The sequence below is a fragment of the Cordyceps militaris genome, assembly GCF_000225605.1.
Source record: "Cordyceps militaris CM01 unplaced genomic scaffold CCM_S00001, whole genome shotgun sequence".
Classification (NCBI taxonomy): domain Eukaryota; kingdom Fungi; phylum Ascomycota; class Sordariomycetes; order Hypocreales; family Cordycipitaceae; genus Cordyceps; species Cordyceps militaris.
This window is the reverse complement of record NW_006271969.1, coordinates 1141742-1157416: the sequence shown is the minus strand read 5'-3', so window position 1 is coordinate 1157416 and position 15675 is coordinate 1141742. Positions and strand designations below refer to the sequence as shown.

Below are 15675 nucleotides of genomic sequence, written 5' to 3'. Positions count from 1 at the left end.
ACCGCCACTTCAAGCTCAAGGTCGGCGGCGGCGTCGCCGAGGACCGCCGGCGGCTGGCGATTGCGCGCGACGTCATTGGCTACGACGAGGGCAACGTGCTCATGGTCGACGCCAACCAGATCTGGTCGGTGCCCGAGGCGATTGACTACATGCAGCAGCTGCGCGAGTTCCGGCCCTGGTTCATCGAGGAGCCCACGTCGCCCGACGACATCTTTGGCCACCGCGCGATCCGCGAGGCGCTCCGCCCGCACGGCATCGGCGTCGCCACGGGCGAAATGTGCCAGAACCGCGTCATGTTCAAGCAGCTGCTGATGAACGGCGCCATTGACGTCTGCCAGGTCGACGCGTGCCGGCTCGGCGGCGTCAACGAGGTGCTCGCTGTGCTCCTGATGGCCAAGAAGTTTGGCGTGCCCGTCGTGCCGCACTCGGGCGGCGTCGGTTTGCCTGAGTACACGCAGCACCTGAGCACCATTGACTACGTCGTCGTGAGCGGCGAGAAGTCGGTGCTCGAGTACGTGGACCACTTGCACGAGCACTTTCTGCATCCCTCGGTGGTTCAAAACGGATACTACCGCACGCCGACGGAGCCGGGATATAGCGTCGAGATGAAGCCGGAAAGCATGGACAGGTTTGCGTTTCCTGGTGAGCCGGGCGTGAGCTGGTGGACGAGTGAGGAAGCCAAACCAATTTTGACGGGTGACAAGATTTAGGCGTAGAGTAGTGCTATGAATAAAGCTGTGTACTAGGTAGTATGTCTTGTACAACACAGATGCTCCCCATCCGTTCATATGTCTGACACATGAGACAAGTACGAGGAGCCCACTACCACTGATAAACAAAATATTGGAGCTTCCATTAAGCCTGCATTATCAGACATCATACAAACATTTAGACAAAAGAGTCCCTTTCACCATGAGAGATACACCCCCCCGGCCCACCGAAGGCACGATGGACGTAGGCTGTCCTAAGACCACACATAGAAGTCGGTGGGAGTAGTTCAAAGTAAATGCGGGCTACGATACCGTAAATATTCCAAATTAGTTTTCAGGGTCCCTGGAAATGACTACGTCAAGAGACTAGCATGTACAAACAAGGCTGTCGCTGACGGAGTCGAGTTCGGCTATACTTGACAAAGGGATACATGCAATAGTGCATGACACATGTCGGCAGTTCCTACTTTGAGTTCCGTAGCGATATTCCAACGAGTTGCATTGATCCTTTCAATCTTACGGAAGGGCCTTGGGCGAGTTTCTGCCGCTTTTTACTGGCTTCTTGCCGTGTCCGCTGCGCACTAATGCACAGATCGCATATATCGCGGCGATGGACGTTTTTGGGCATCAGCCGACCAGCCGATCATTCCCGACGACCCCTCATGTATACACATGCATTTTTCAGGCTCGCTCTGTCCATTGGACATGGAACTCGGTGAATACCTGCAGAGTGTAACCTTGGTGTAAGACGCCTGCGGCTCATGCCCTGCCATTCTTCACCGGGGCTATAAAAGGCCAAGAGCCCGCCCTCCATCTTGCGTATCAATCGATACACACTTTCAAACGCAATAAGGAAGATGCAAATCATCAAGTCAATCATCGCTGTCACCACTTTGGCGGCCCCGGTCGTCATGGCAGTCAATATTGGCGACGGCTGCAACCGCAAGATTGAAAAGGACTACACGACGTGCGACAACGCCAGAAACAACATCATATACTGCGATCCGGGCTCTTCGCGGTGGACCTACGCATACCGCTGCACCAACGGCTGCTGCCGCAACAATCCGCCAAGCTCCGGTGGCGGCTCCTACGCTTCTTGCCGCTGCTGAACAGCTGCTGAAGCCGCCTGCAGGCGAGTAAAAGTGCGCACCTTGGTAGACACATATTGCTAATAAATGGTAACAAAGATAGATAGTGATTGATCAATTCGCCCCTGTTTATTTGAACGCCTCTTTACGCGGTCGGCGTACGTACAGACAAGGGTCGTGGTCTATCTCTAAGCATAAGCGTGTTCTACATTCATTTTCCTTGGTCACGGGTCGCTCCCAACCAACCATAGCTTTCTTGATTCGGCAATTGACCATGAAAAAGACTTGTCAATCCTCATTTGCTTGTAGGGTTCTTTAGAATTCTTCACCTAAATTTACTGCATAATTTCCTATTGTACTCAGTCAAGCGGCAGGCGACTCATGTCAATCAACAGCTCCTCAACCTGATCTTCCGTCTCTTGCAGCTGATCTAAAACGCCCTGCGCTTCCGGATGGTTACTGTTCCGCCACACGCTGCGCAGCTGCTCAATTCGCCGCAACATCCACCGGTCCGTGTCCTCCAGATTGTGAATCACCACGTTGAGCACGTACTCTTGGTACATTTCAGCCGGATGAATAGTCACGCCATCGACGGCTTGCACGCGCTCCGCGTAGCGGCGGTACGCATCCACCACGTCTTGGATGATGTGCGCCCAGTTGTCATTGACGACTGCGTCGTTGAGGTACACGACGACTTGCATCGTCGCGCGAATGTAGCTAATGGCGGCGTTGCTTCGCTGCGGATCCTCAAGATTGAACCCATTTTCGTTCCAGAGAGAGTCGCTCATCGGCTGGTTGCCCACCCACATGCGCGCCTTGATGCCGTTGAGGACGGCTTCGGTGTTGACGAGCACGCCAGGGTTGGTATCCGAACCATAGGCGTTGGTGATTTCGTCAATCGGCCGGCCGCGGTTCCCGTACGGACCATTGGGGTCCCATGTCGAGTAGTCCTCATGCAGATGGCTGTTGTCGTCCAGGAATCGCTCAGGGATCGCAGGGTACGCGCTTCTCTCGAGCGAGCCGTCGCCGCGCCTCGTCTGCGCATTCATCATGAATTCTTGAGCGCGCGGTTCCGTCTGCCGCTCATTAATATGCTCCGTCACCACCCGTATATCGGGGTTCGTGCTGCTCGACGTGACCGCAATGTTGCTGCAGTCGTAGCAATCCTCGGCGTCGTAGCGCCCGGCCTGCGGGTTCAGCTGGTTCAGCGAGTCGCCATCGCGGCCTTGCGGATACCGGCCCATGCGGACGTTCCATCGGCGGCCGCTCGGCCCGGTGACAGCGTAATTTTCCGCGGAGCCATACTGGATGGGCGCACGGCCTTCCAGGAGCTCGGTGATGAGGCCCTCGTCGTATGGCTTTCCCGTGTCTGGGTTAAGCGCCAGCAAAGGATCGGCGAACAGCAGATCATTCATGCGCATTCGGCGTCGTCTACGCAGGTTGACATTTTCGTACGGCGCACCGGTATCGGGATCAAGATCCAAACTGCGGTCGTAGCGATCAAGATAGTTCCAGCAGACACACGTATCAAGATGTGAGCCGCCGCCGCCGTTGCCGGTACCATCGCTGCAAGACATAATGTCGTGCCCTCCAAAGATTGGGTATCCCTCAACGTCGGGAGCACTGCGTGCTGGCGGCGTGCTGGTTCCAGAGTGAAGAACAAGGGCATCGCCGCGGCCGACAACCCGCTGCGAGTCATCATCACCCCAGGGGAGGTCGCCGGTCGTGAAGGATTCAACCGTCGCCTGGTCGTTGCTGAAAGCAACAATGGCGTCACCGTTGGATTCTCTGCTGATGCGGAACAAACTCTCAATGGTCTGGTTGAATTGGGTATCGGTGGCTACGCTCTTCTGCCCGTAAAAGTCTAAATCGAGCTTCATCTGTGAGATTGTGCGCAGACGCAGCGCCAGGATGGTGCTACCAGTGCCGGGGCTGGCAGCGCGCGCCTTTTTGATGCTGTGAGGCTGCAACTTGGTGGGAAGCGAGAGATCACCAGACCAGGCGTTGCTGACAAGCTTGTTGAAGACGCCACCGTCATGAGGACCAGTTCCTGTCGGTAGGCTGTCGGTGACGGCGTTGCTGTTGGCAATAGAAAAGGCAGCAGTAAACTTGGCGTCAATGTTGCCCTTGCCGGTCATGGCCACTTCAACGTTGACTGTAGGACCAAAATCGCAAATGCCAGGGTGCGAAAAGCCCCAGGCGCTGACGGGGCTGTGGAAGAGCTTTTGGGATTCGAGGCCGGCGGGAATGTCCAGCGAGCCCTTGCCGTCAAAGGTGAGTTGGGCGTTGAACGAGATGCTGGTGTCGTAGTAACCATTGGCCTCTTCTATATGGAACGTGGGTGCGATCGTGCCGACAAAGGTGAAGCCGAATTCAAGATCCTCGTACATCTTTCCTGCAATGTCCATGTTGAGAAAACCGTCATCACCCTTGGCAGTGCACTTTTCCTTTTGCTCGCCGCTGAGAGTAACCTTGATGTTATCTTTGCTAAGCTGGCCGTTGCTGTTGAGGCTAGATGGCTGTTGGAGATTGCGTAAGCTGTCAAACTTGTCCTTCCAGTCCGATGACGCGGAACTGTAAAAGCGCTTGTGCAAATCAGGGGCCATCCCTCTCTTATGCTTGATAGGGTCGCCTTGGACAATCTTGCTCCAGTACTGGTTGGAGTTGGAGTAGTCAATGCGAACAAAAATGTCACCCGCGTCGCGCTTGACCTTGCTAAAGTCGTGCGAGACCTCCAACTCGACAATGGTGCGGTTGGCCGGGACGGAGCGAGCAACATTGCCAGGAAGCGTGGAGATTTGAGAGACGTCGCGCGCAGAGTGCAAGACGGCATAGTGACCAGGGCCACAGCCAGCCGGGAGACGGATAATGGTGCCTTGGGCGCCGTCAAGATGGATCTTGTTGCAGCTCGAGTCGGGGCCACCATCCTCGCAGACAAGACGAATGCGACTTAGACCCTCCTGCTTGATCTTGGGGCAGTCGAGCACGTACGCATCAGATCCATCGCTTCGGCGGAGTGTATGTACTGTCGACGCGGGTCCAACAATGATTACCATGCCAAAGACATTGTGATCAAGGTCAATTGTGACCGGGTTGGTGGCTCCCAGTGCCTGCAGGTCAAACTGGGGATAGTCCGTCTCGGGGGGCATCGTAGGAAAGACCTTGTCAAGAGAAACGGGGAGAAAAGGATTGAGATTCTTGGGGGTGTTGCAGCAAAGAACTTTCTTGCGGTTGAGACCACATCGATTTTGGTTATCGCCAAAAGGATCAAGAGCCAGCTGGACATCGTTGTCGGCGCATTCGTTGTCATCACAGCTACCTTTACCAACCCAATGACAGTTTTCAAAGGCAGCGTCGGGAGGGCAACATATCTCTTTGTATCCAAAAATGCAGTCATCGCTAATTGAGGCAACCTTCTTCATGCCCTTGGTGTCATCGGTGTCGCCGCAGGAGCCGCGGCATTTTGAGTATTTACAAGCGGCAATCTGGTGAGCCCATGTCTGGGCAGTGCAGCAAAACGCTTGCCAGCCAGGTCGAAGACAGTTCTTGGTGGCATGTCGAGAATGGAAGAGAGTTGTCTCGCCCACATGGCACTGACCGTGACACGAGGGGCGGCCAGAAGTCCCCTCACCTCCACGCCATAAACAGCTTTCCGGCATGGAGTTGAGAGGGCAGCAGATGATACGGAACTTGCTGCTACCACAGTCGTCCTCAAATCCCTCGCCTCCGGGAGCCATGCCGTAGCCATCAGGGCACTGAGCGGGGACACCACAGTCCGACATGACGCATTTCTGGCCGTTGAGTGACGTCCACTTGCCAGCGTCGGTGGTCTCAGCGCGCTTGAGGAGCACAGAGTAGCTCTGCAAGCTCATTCCTAGTAGACCCTGCATAGCAGAGAATTCTTTGTCATCCTGATCGACGGACCATATCATGAGGCCGCCGAGGCCAACGCTATTGGCATAGTCGACCTTCTGCGTGAACGTGTCAGCGTCGTCAAAGCTGACCCATTGGTCTCGACCATAGACAAAGTATTTTGAGGCGGCCGCCTTATCATGGATGACTTTGGGGTTCTGATCTTTGATGATGTCCTGGATTTCAAAGTAGGCAAGCGTGCCGCCGTTTTTCGTGCACGAACCGGGCTCAGCCGCGCCGGCAAACTCGCAACCAGGCGTGGAGCAGCTCTTATCCTGTAGCTGGAAAGAGCGCCCATAGAAGCCGAGACCAAGAACGACCTGCTCGGGGGCGACGTTATTTCGCCAGAGGAGCTCCATAGACAGCTTGATCTCGGTGAGGTTGGTGTGGCTCTGGACGATGCTGCCGATGGGGTTTTCCTTGTCCCAGACGCCGTGCAAGTCGTACGACATGATATTGGTCCAGTCTGCGTATTTCAGCATGCCGGGAACATCAAACCATCGCAGGTACCAGTAAGAGCTGGGAATAGTAAAGGTGAGTCCATAGGGACCGTGAATAGAGGCGTCAAACGTCTCTTTGAGCGTCTTGAGCAAGGCGACAAAGTTAGACGTGTCGTGCTCTTCGCCACCACGATCAGGCGCGCCAGGGTACCTGCTATAGTTAGTGTTTTGGTCTTGGAACGAGAAAGTGGCCAACTTACTCCCAGTCAATGTCAACACCATCGAAGCCGTACTTCTTCATAAAGTCGACTAGGTTGTTGGCAAACTTCTTACGGTTGGACTCGGTTGACGCGATCTCGCTAAAGAGAGGCTGTGTGTCGGTGCCATTGTCACTAAACGTCCAGCCGCCAAGGGAAATGTAGACTTTGAGATCGGAGAGACCAGATTTGAGCGAGCGAACGTCGGCCGTCTGTGTAAAGAGCGACGCTGGCGTGGCACCATCCATGGGGGTAACTTCATAGCTGCTGGGAGCGATGTAACCGAAAGCAAAGTTGAGATGGGTGAGACCTTCGATGGGAATAGCAGCGGGAGGGAAAGGGTAACACTCTCTACGAGCACTCCAGGCCTCGTAGTAGCCAATGACGCGGTGCGTGACTGGCTTGGCGCTTTTGCCCGGAGGCACAGCAGGCGTGCCGCAGTTGCTTTGACAGCCTTCCGAGGTGTCGCAGAACAGGGACGTGGTGCCGCAGAATCCAAACTTGCTGCAACATACGTTGAGAGGACAGGTCTTGCCCGCAGGAACAGCGTATTGGCCACATTCAGGCTTCGCATCGCACTGGCTGGCGCAATCAGAGCCGCAAAAGGTCGGGCCAAAGCCGCAGGTTCCTACACCGTCGGCTCCGAAAGAGCCACAGCAGGCTTTGGTGTGGCAGGGGATATCCTTGGTGCACTTGTACGGGTCAATACGCCTGACGAGAGTGTTGTTGTGCTCCGAGTACTCGTCGTACAGCAGCGCAGAGACGGGTTCAGCAGACTCGTTCTGACGCCGCACAGGAGTGATTTTGGACGAGGCTGGGCTGCGGCCAAAGGAGGGAAGCGCAAGGAAAAAGGCGAGGGTAATGGAAAATATAAGGAGCGTGATGGCCAGCTTGGACGTCTTGGACGTCTTGGACGCCAAGCGACCGTTGGGAGGCGCCATTGTTTGGTGGGATGAAGGAGGAAGGGCTCAAGCAGGCACGCATACCTTGGCTTGGGTTTGACAAAACTGACAAGAGGGGGATGTTATACATCTCAGCGCGCAGGGTAGAGCCGACAAGGTGGGCTAGATGCCGGCGCCCTGGCTTGTTCATGCCATGCCATGCCGGGCATGTCTCCGTGGTGCATGTTTCTGATGGTTCCTGTGATGCCAAGGACTCAGCGGCGATGATGCACGGGCCCCACGCCTTTCTACGCCCTTGAGCCCCCAACGCCCGATTGGCGGCCCGTTTACAGTGGGGTTAAGTAACCCTAGCTGTGGTGTGTGTGGGCCCACACCACCACTAGATAGGCAGCTAGAGTAGGGCATAGCCTAGGAATATTATCTTCATTCTAATATATATACTAATAAATTAGTAGTAATTATATTAAAAAATTAGTATAACTAGAAGTTCTATTAAAAATTATTAAACTATTATATTATTATAACCTAGTTATATTAAAAAATAAATTATTATAACCTAGTTATATTAAACTATTAAATTATTAAAACCTTTATTATTATAACCCTTATTAACTAGGAAGTATAGTTAGTTATATAGACTAGTTAAGATATATACTATAAGATATATATATCTTAATATATATTACCTACTATTACCTAGAAGTAGAACCTATATTCTTTAAACTAAATAAAGCTAAGCTAATATATTTAATTAATATAACTACTTATTAAAGATATATAGTAGACTAGACTAAACTATTACTAATAATCTTAAAAGTAAAGGTAATAAGACTCTTATAATTATAAAAAGTCTAAGTTATTATATATTATCTTAAAAATAGAATAACTACTAAGCTAGCTAAATAGTTAATATATAAGCCTACCTTATAAGATAACTAAAGGCTAGTAGTAGAAACTATACTATATTATTAAAGAGGATAAATAACTAACCTACTATAAAGTTAGAGTTAAATATCTTTACTATAATTTAAAGACTATTTAGGCTAAGGCTATACCTTTTTAATAGATATTAGTAAATAAGGTAGTAGTAGTATTTAGCTATACCTTATAGTAAACCTAGATATACTTACTAGGATTATCTTCTAGGTAGTAGCTAAGACTTTAGTAGCTATACCTAGGGATATAATTAATTAAGATACCTTTATAGTATATAGCTATAGGTTAATAATAAAAGGCTTATAAAAAGTAGATATTAACTTCTTTAAGCCTAAATTATAATATCTAGACTAGGATAGTATAAAAACTATTATAATAGGTAATAAAGATATTTTATATATCTATATATATATATTTACTAACTAGCTACTAATATATAACTAATTATATAAAGAATAAACTATTTAAGATATTTAATATACTTACCTATATAGAATAGCCTTTTAATAATATATAAATATACTTATAATAGATAATAGATAATATATACTTTATATATTAATATTAAATATTTATATAGCCTTTATTAATTACTTTAAACTACTACTTTTTAAAGTAAATAGATACTTAAAATAGGCTATCTACTTACTAGATAATACCTAAATAGGAAAAAATATAGATATATATATTCTATAAGTATTATAAGATACTTAAGTAGTTAATTAAGACCTTTAGAACTAGCTTTAGTAAGTATTTAACTTACTAGACTTTAAAATTAAGGCTATCTTAAACCTACTATTAAAAAGGACTACTATCTAAGGCTTCCTTAGAAATATCTATAATTACTAGAATATTATCTATAATCTAGCTATAAATAATAGTAATAATAATCTTATTAATAAAGACTAGGCTTAGTATAGTAGCTATAGTAATAGTAGCCTTTAATAGCTATAAACCTAACTATAAGTCTTTATAGGCTATAATTAAGGTAGTTAGGACTAGAAAGGATATAGGCTATAGATAGGAGGAAACTAAGGTAGTTATAGCTATTAGAATAGCTTTTAGTAAAGGAATAGATATAGTAGTAAATAATAATAATACTAACTATTCTAATAGGAAGTTTAGCTACCTACCTTAGGTAATAAGTAGAAGCCACCTTATAGTAATAATAATAACTAAGCCCTAGCTAATACTAGCTAAGGCTAAGGTTTTAACCTAGGCTATAATAGACTATACTAACCCTAGGATAACTAACCTTAGTTTAATTAAATACTATATTATACCCCCTAGGTAGCTTATTATATAGACTATTACTAGGATATAAATAAGAAGGGATATAAGAGTTATTAGGATACCTAGGATATAGGGTAAGATATATAGTAAGTATAGTAAGAGGACCCTTTTAGATATAGTAGTGGAAGTTACTAATAACTACTACTAGATTATAGTAACTAGACTATAGATCTTACTATAGCTATAGGCTAGGATATAGTAGAAGAGAAGGAACTACTAGTTATAAGTAACTATAGATACTAAAGCTATTAGATAAGCAACTATAGACACTAAAGCTACTAGACTAAGGAGCTACCTATTCTTTATATCTATAAGGAGTATAGCTAGGAATTTAAATTAAATAATAAGCTTTATAGCTATATATATATAGCTTATAATACTAGCTCTAGCTCTACCCCTAGCCTAGCTAATAATACTACTATTACTTATTACTATATATTCCCTTATAATACTAAAGAGATAGTAGTAAGTATTAGGATAGGATAGGATACTAAAGAGATAGTAGTAAGTATAGGACTTATAGGCCTAAGGGTAGATATAGATCTATCTATTATTAAAGCTACTAGCACCTTAGTATAGGAAATACTATTAGGATAAGTATAAATATACCTATACCTATAGCTATACTTTAACCTAAAGATCCTAAGTAAGTAGTTAAATATATATATAAATATAGGAGCCTTATTAACCCTTATAGATAAGAACTAGCTAGCTTAATACTATCTAGAAGTAACCCTAGCTAGCTACCTATACCTAGTATATATATATAGTATTAAACCTAAAAGGGCCTAAGCTAAGTACTATACCTATATCCTACTATACTTTATTAGTATAATACTAGATAGCTAGGTAGTTATAATACTTTACTTAGCCTAAGTATTTATAGTATTAGACCTAAAACTAAATATACTAATTAATATAGATATACTAGGCTCCCTTAGGAGTAATATCCTACTTAGCTAAGGTACTATAGTACTTTATATATACTAAGGTATATTAATCTTAATAATACTATAAATATAAGTATAATTATAAGTAAAGAGTTACTTAGTTATAATAGCCTAGACTATATAAGCTACCTTAAGTAAAATAGTACTTATAGCTATAATATATAAGGCTAAACTAGATATTAGATATATATATAAACTATAAATACTATAGTAAGCTATAACCTTTATAGTATTAGCTAAAGCTAATACTATATAAGTACTACTATAGAATAACTTAGGATACTACCTATAGCTATACTAAGGTACTAGACTTAGCTACCTATAGACCCTACCTTAGGATATAGAAGTATATTAAGTAGAATATATAGACACTCCTATAGTACTAAAGCTAGCTAGCGTTTATAATAAAGAACTACCCTACTTCTAAATATAACTAAATAACCTATTTAATAGGTTAATAGAATACCTAATAGGAGTATATATCTAGAGTAGTATAGACTAATAGATATTAGTTATATAGAAGCTAATAGATAGATATATAGCCCTTTTTATAAATAAGGGCTTTATTAAGGTCTTTAAGGATAAGCTTATATATATTAGGCTAAAGTTAAGATAAGAAGAAGCTATAATATAAAAATATAAGATTTATTTATAGGGGCTAGAGGAAAGAAGTATTATTAAGTAGACTACTAGTAAGCTTTTAAATATAGGAAAGATCTAGTAAATATAAATATAAGTCCCCTTTACCTTCTTAGTCTTTATAATCTAGTAAGGATAAGAAGATAAATAGAAGGGTTATATAGTTATAAATATTAAGACCCTTAATAAGTATACTCTTAATAATACCTACCTAATATACTATTAGGATAATATTATAGTAGAATTAATATATATAAAGTATATTATAGTAATTAATACTATATCCTTTTATTATTAGTAGCTATTATACCCTAACTTAACCTAGGCCTTCTTAATTATAACTTATATAGAATAGTTTACTTTCTAAGTGCTTATTATAGGTTATAAGAACTATAATACCTATATCTAATAATATATAGATAATATACTTAAGGATACTAAGGGTATCTTATATAGTAATAATATCTTTACTAGGTTACCTACTTTTAAAGACTATATAAAGGACCTATAGGTAGTATTTAAAAGCCTATTAAGCTATAATATCTTAATTAAACTAAAAAAAAGCTTTATAGCCTTTATATTAGTTATAGTTCTAAGCTACCTAATAGACACTATAGGCCTAAGTATAATAGAAGATAAGCTATTTATAGTTAAGAAGCTTAAATTCCTTAAGACTTTAAAGGAATTTAAGTCTCTACTTAGCTTTATAAGCTTATTAAGATATAATATACTATATTATACTATAATTATAGAACTACTATAAAAGCGGAAGATAGTACTCTAAAGAGTATTAAAGGCTAAGAAATAAGCTAGATAAGCTATCTAGGCTATAAAGAACTAATTAGTAAAAAATATAGCTAATTCTTTTTTAACTAAAGATATAAATATATAATAAAAGTATAAAAAGGACTATAAACTAAGGTATAAGGTATAGGCTAGCTATATAGCACTAGCTATACTATCCTAGGCTAAATTAGATAGCTTTAAAAGCCTTATCTAGGCCCTTATTAACTATAATAACCTTATATACTTTATAGTCTATTAAAAACTATTCTTTAATATAGATATATCTATCTTAAGTATAGATATAATAGTCTATTATATAATAAAGGTAGCCCTTATAAAAATTACTAACTAAGGGTAGGTTATATAATACCCTCTATATATAGCTATTAAGCCTATTACCTTCCTATTAAAAACCCTTTTAAATACTAAAAAAAACTATTAGGTTATAAAGATAGAGGTATATAGCTATATCTAGATACTATAAAAGCTTTACTACTAGTTATATACCTCTTAGTACCTATTAGCTATATATTTTATAGATTATAACTTAATTATTAACCTTTCTAAGTAGCTTAATATTATAAATAGTATATCCTAATATATAGTTAATAAGAAGCTTATTAAAGCTATAGAATATATTAGCTAATTTAATATATAAGTCTTATATAGATATAGTAAAGACTATATTATACTAGATATACTTAGTAGGTTACTAACCTAGCCTCTATATACCTATCTAAAGGCACTAGGCTAACTAGATAACCTCCTAGATAATAGACTAAAGCTATAGCTAGATATACCCTATTAAAGGAAAGTACTAGCTAAAGTATATATAGCTATAAACTATATACTATTAGTCTATATATTAATACTAGGGATAAGCCTAGACTTTAAAGTAGGATTAATAAATAGATATACTATAAACCTTATTTAGAAGAGGATCTTTAATACTATTAAAGTAAATAATAAGCTATAACTAGATAATAAAGTTAAACTATTATTTATATAATAGGATAAGCTACTATATAAAGTTATAGAATATCTAGATAGTTATAAAGTAAAGAAGAAGCTATATATTCTAAGTAGCTATATAGCTAAGCTCTTTAAATCCCTATATACTAGAAACTATAGAGGTTATAATAAGCTAGTTTATCTTTTAATATAGTTCTATATTTATAATAAACTATAAAGATTTTATAAGTTTCTTAAATAATACTAACTATACTAAACCTATAAGAAGATATATTATATATTATATAGGAATCTATAACTATTACTACCCTTATTAATCCCCTTTTACTATATATCCTTTAACTTCTTACTAGCCTTACTAGAGTTAAAGGAAGGATATATATATATAGTAGTATTAATATATAAGTTTAGTAAGGTAATTATCTTAAGACTACTTAGCTATAAGGCTAGCTTAGTAACTATAGTAAAAGTTATTATAGACACCTTATTCTTATAAGGATAAGGCCTACTATAGATTATACTATTTAACTAAGACCTTAAGTTTTTATTAGCTATATAGTAATATATATAGAGATAGCTAGGGATAAAGCTAATATACTCTATAGTATATTACCTATAGACTAATAAATAGATAGAAAAGGCTATTTAAATTATCTTATTAGCTATCTATATATACCTAGCTACTATAACTAATATAACTAGATAAAAAGAATTATTATTTAGGCTATAATTCTAGCTAAATATAGCCTAGAATATAGTAATAAAGTATAATACCTATAAAGTTATTATAGGCTTTAACCCTTAAGATATAGTTAATAGCCTACTACTAGCTATAGTAGCTAAACTAGATATAACTATAGTAAGGATTATAACCTATAATACTATAGTAATAATAGCTATAATTATAAAAAGTTATTATAACTAAAGATATAAGATAATATTCTTTATAATAGGTAATTAAGTTTATTTATAACTATATAGAGGCTACTCTATATCTAAGTTACTAGGATATAAATTTAGTATATAATTTACTAGCCTATTTATAATTATAAAAAGGATAGGATAAATAGTATATAGACTATAGCTACTATAGTTATAAAGGATATATAATATAATATTAGTAGACTACCTTAAGCTAGCCTATAAATATAAAGAATAGGATATAGGGAAGCTAGACTAGATACTAGTATATATAAAAGACTACCTTATTAACTATATTTATAATACCTAATAATAAGGCCCTAGGGAATAATTCTAGGTAAGATTTAAGGATCTTAGTAGTAACTATAACTAATAACTCTATATTAAAGATCTAGGTAAATATATATCCTAGCTATTACTAGAATAGGTATAGAATAAGTAGGTATACCTAGAGTAAATATAAGTAGAGAATAAATAGAGAAGTATAGAAAATAACTTATAATAATATAAATAGTATTAAGCACTTTTTATACTTAATACTATTCTAATACTTCTTATAACTAACTATATAGTTCTTTACTTTTACTCTAACTTATATTTCTACCCTTTCTCTTACTCCCCCTTTTTCCCTTCTTCCTTATCTATCCTCTTATAACTATACTATTATATACTATATAGTAGCTAATAAGCCTTTAAAGTAATATAGATATATAAGTTATAAATAGATAATTAAGTATTACCTATATTTATAATATAAGACCTAGTTATAAATCTAGCTATAAATCTAGCTAATAATTAAGTAGTACCTATATTTATAATTAATTAAGTATTACTTATATTTATAATATAAGACCTAGCTATAAATCTAGTTATAAATCTAGTTACCTTAGCTAATCTTAATAGTAATAGAGATTAAATAAAAAGATAAGCTAAATAAGAAATAAGTATAACCTTAAAGAAAAGTAGGCTTAACCTAGATATAAATAATAAAATATATCTAGATATATTACTTATATAAGGAAGTAATTAATAGATTAATTAAATATATTAAATAGTCTTAAAGCTTATTAAAGGCTTAATTAATAATAACCTAAATAACTACTTAACCTAGCTTAAAGAGATATACTAAGCCTTATTAACCCTAGATAGTATAAGTAAATACCTACCTAGGTATATTAATATAACCCCTCTTAATAAGTATAGAAAGGTACTCTATAATATAATAAAATTTATATAACTATTCTTTAATATATTTAATAAGTATTAGTAGATAATAATAGGATAGAACTATTTATATATAACCTCTAGTAATAAGAGTATAATAATAACTAGATTCCTTATAGCCTATATTATAATTAAAGATACCTAGATATTCCTACTATTTAGATAAGTACTTATCTAAATATAGATCTAGGGTATATATAAGGTCTAGAAGCTTATATAGTATAATTTAATATCTAAAGAGTAATACTATATACTAAATATAATAGTATTACTATTACTAGATAACTAGACTAAAGTAGTTAAGGTAGTATATATAAGGTAGGTAGCTACCGCCGCCGCTATAGGGACTAATACTATAGGACTAACCAACACTGAACCAGTGGCCCCCGAGATAGCCACCGCTAAGCCGGTCGCGGCTCCGCCTTGAACACTCCCGCTTGCATAGCTAGTCGCCACCAGGGCAGCCACCGCGCGACCAGCGGCTCTACCCTGGCCACTACTCCCACCCGCCGAGCCAGCCGCCACCACCGTGAACTAGAGGTAGCGTGTGTTTAGACTAACAGAGGGCCCCTAGGGCGATATCAAGACAATAAGCACACCGGCCAGGCCCACCCTAGCGACCGCTAAGCAAGTCGCCCCTACAGC

At 40.0% G+C, this 15675-nt stretch overlaps 3 protein-coding genes across 3 annotated transcripts in view; 2 read left to right on the top strand and 1 right to left on the bottom strand.

The window, feature by feature from the left end:
- The window catches only part of CCM_00320 (L-galactonate dehydratase), a gene marked incomplete at both ends in the record, with an annotated part of 1423 nt that extends 713 nt beyond the window's left edge, over nucleotides 1–710 (top strand). The window contains one exon of the mRNA XM_006665480.1: nucleotides 15–710. Coding sequence (XP_006665543.1) covers nucleotides 15–710 — 696 coding nt within the window. The remainder of the gene's footprint in view (nucleotides 1–14) is intronic.
- Nucleotides 711–1567: 857 nt separating this feature from the next.
- Nucleotides 1568–1819, top strand: CCM_00319 (uncharacterized protein; the record flags this gene model as incomplete). Its single annotated transcript, XM_006665479.1, has 1 exon — nucleotides 1568–1819. The coding sequence occupies one exon, from the start codon at nucleotides 1568–1570 to the stop codon at nucleotides 1817–1819; it is 252 nt and encodes an 83-aa protein (XP_006665542.1).
- Nucleotides 1820–2157: 338 nt separating this feature from the next.
- Nucleotides 2158–7348, bottom strand: CCM_00318 (bacteriodes thetaiotaomicron symbiotic chitinase; the record flags this gene model as incomplete). Its single annotated transcript, XM_006665478.1, has 2 exons — nucleotides 2158–6364; nucleotides 6411–7348. 2 exons carry the CDS (start codon nucleotides 7346–7348, stop codon nucleotides 2158–2160), a joined length of 5145 nt encoding a protein of 1714 aa, XP_006665541.1.
- Nucleotides 7349–15675: the final 8327 nt, after the last annotated feature.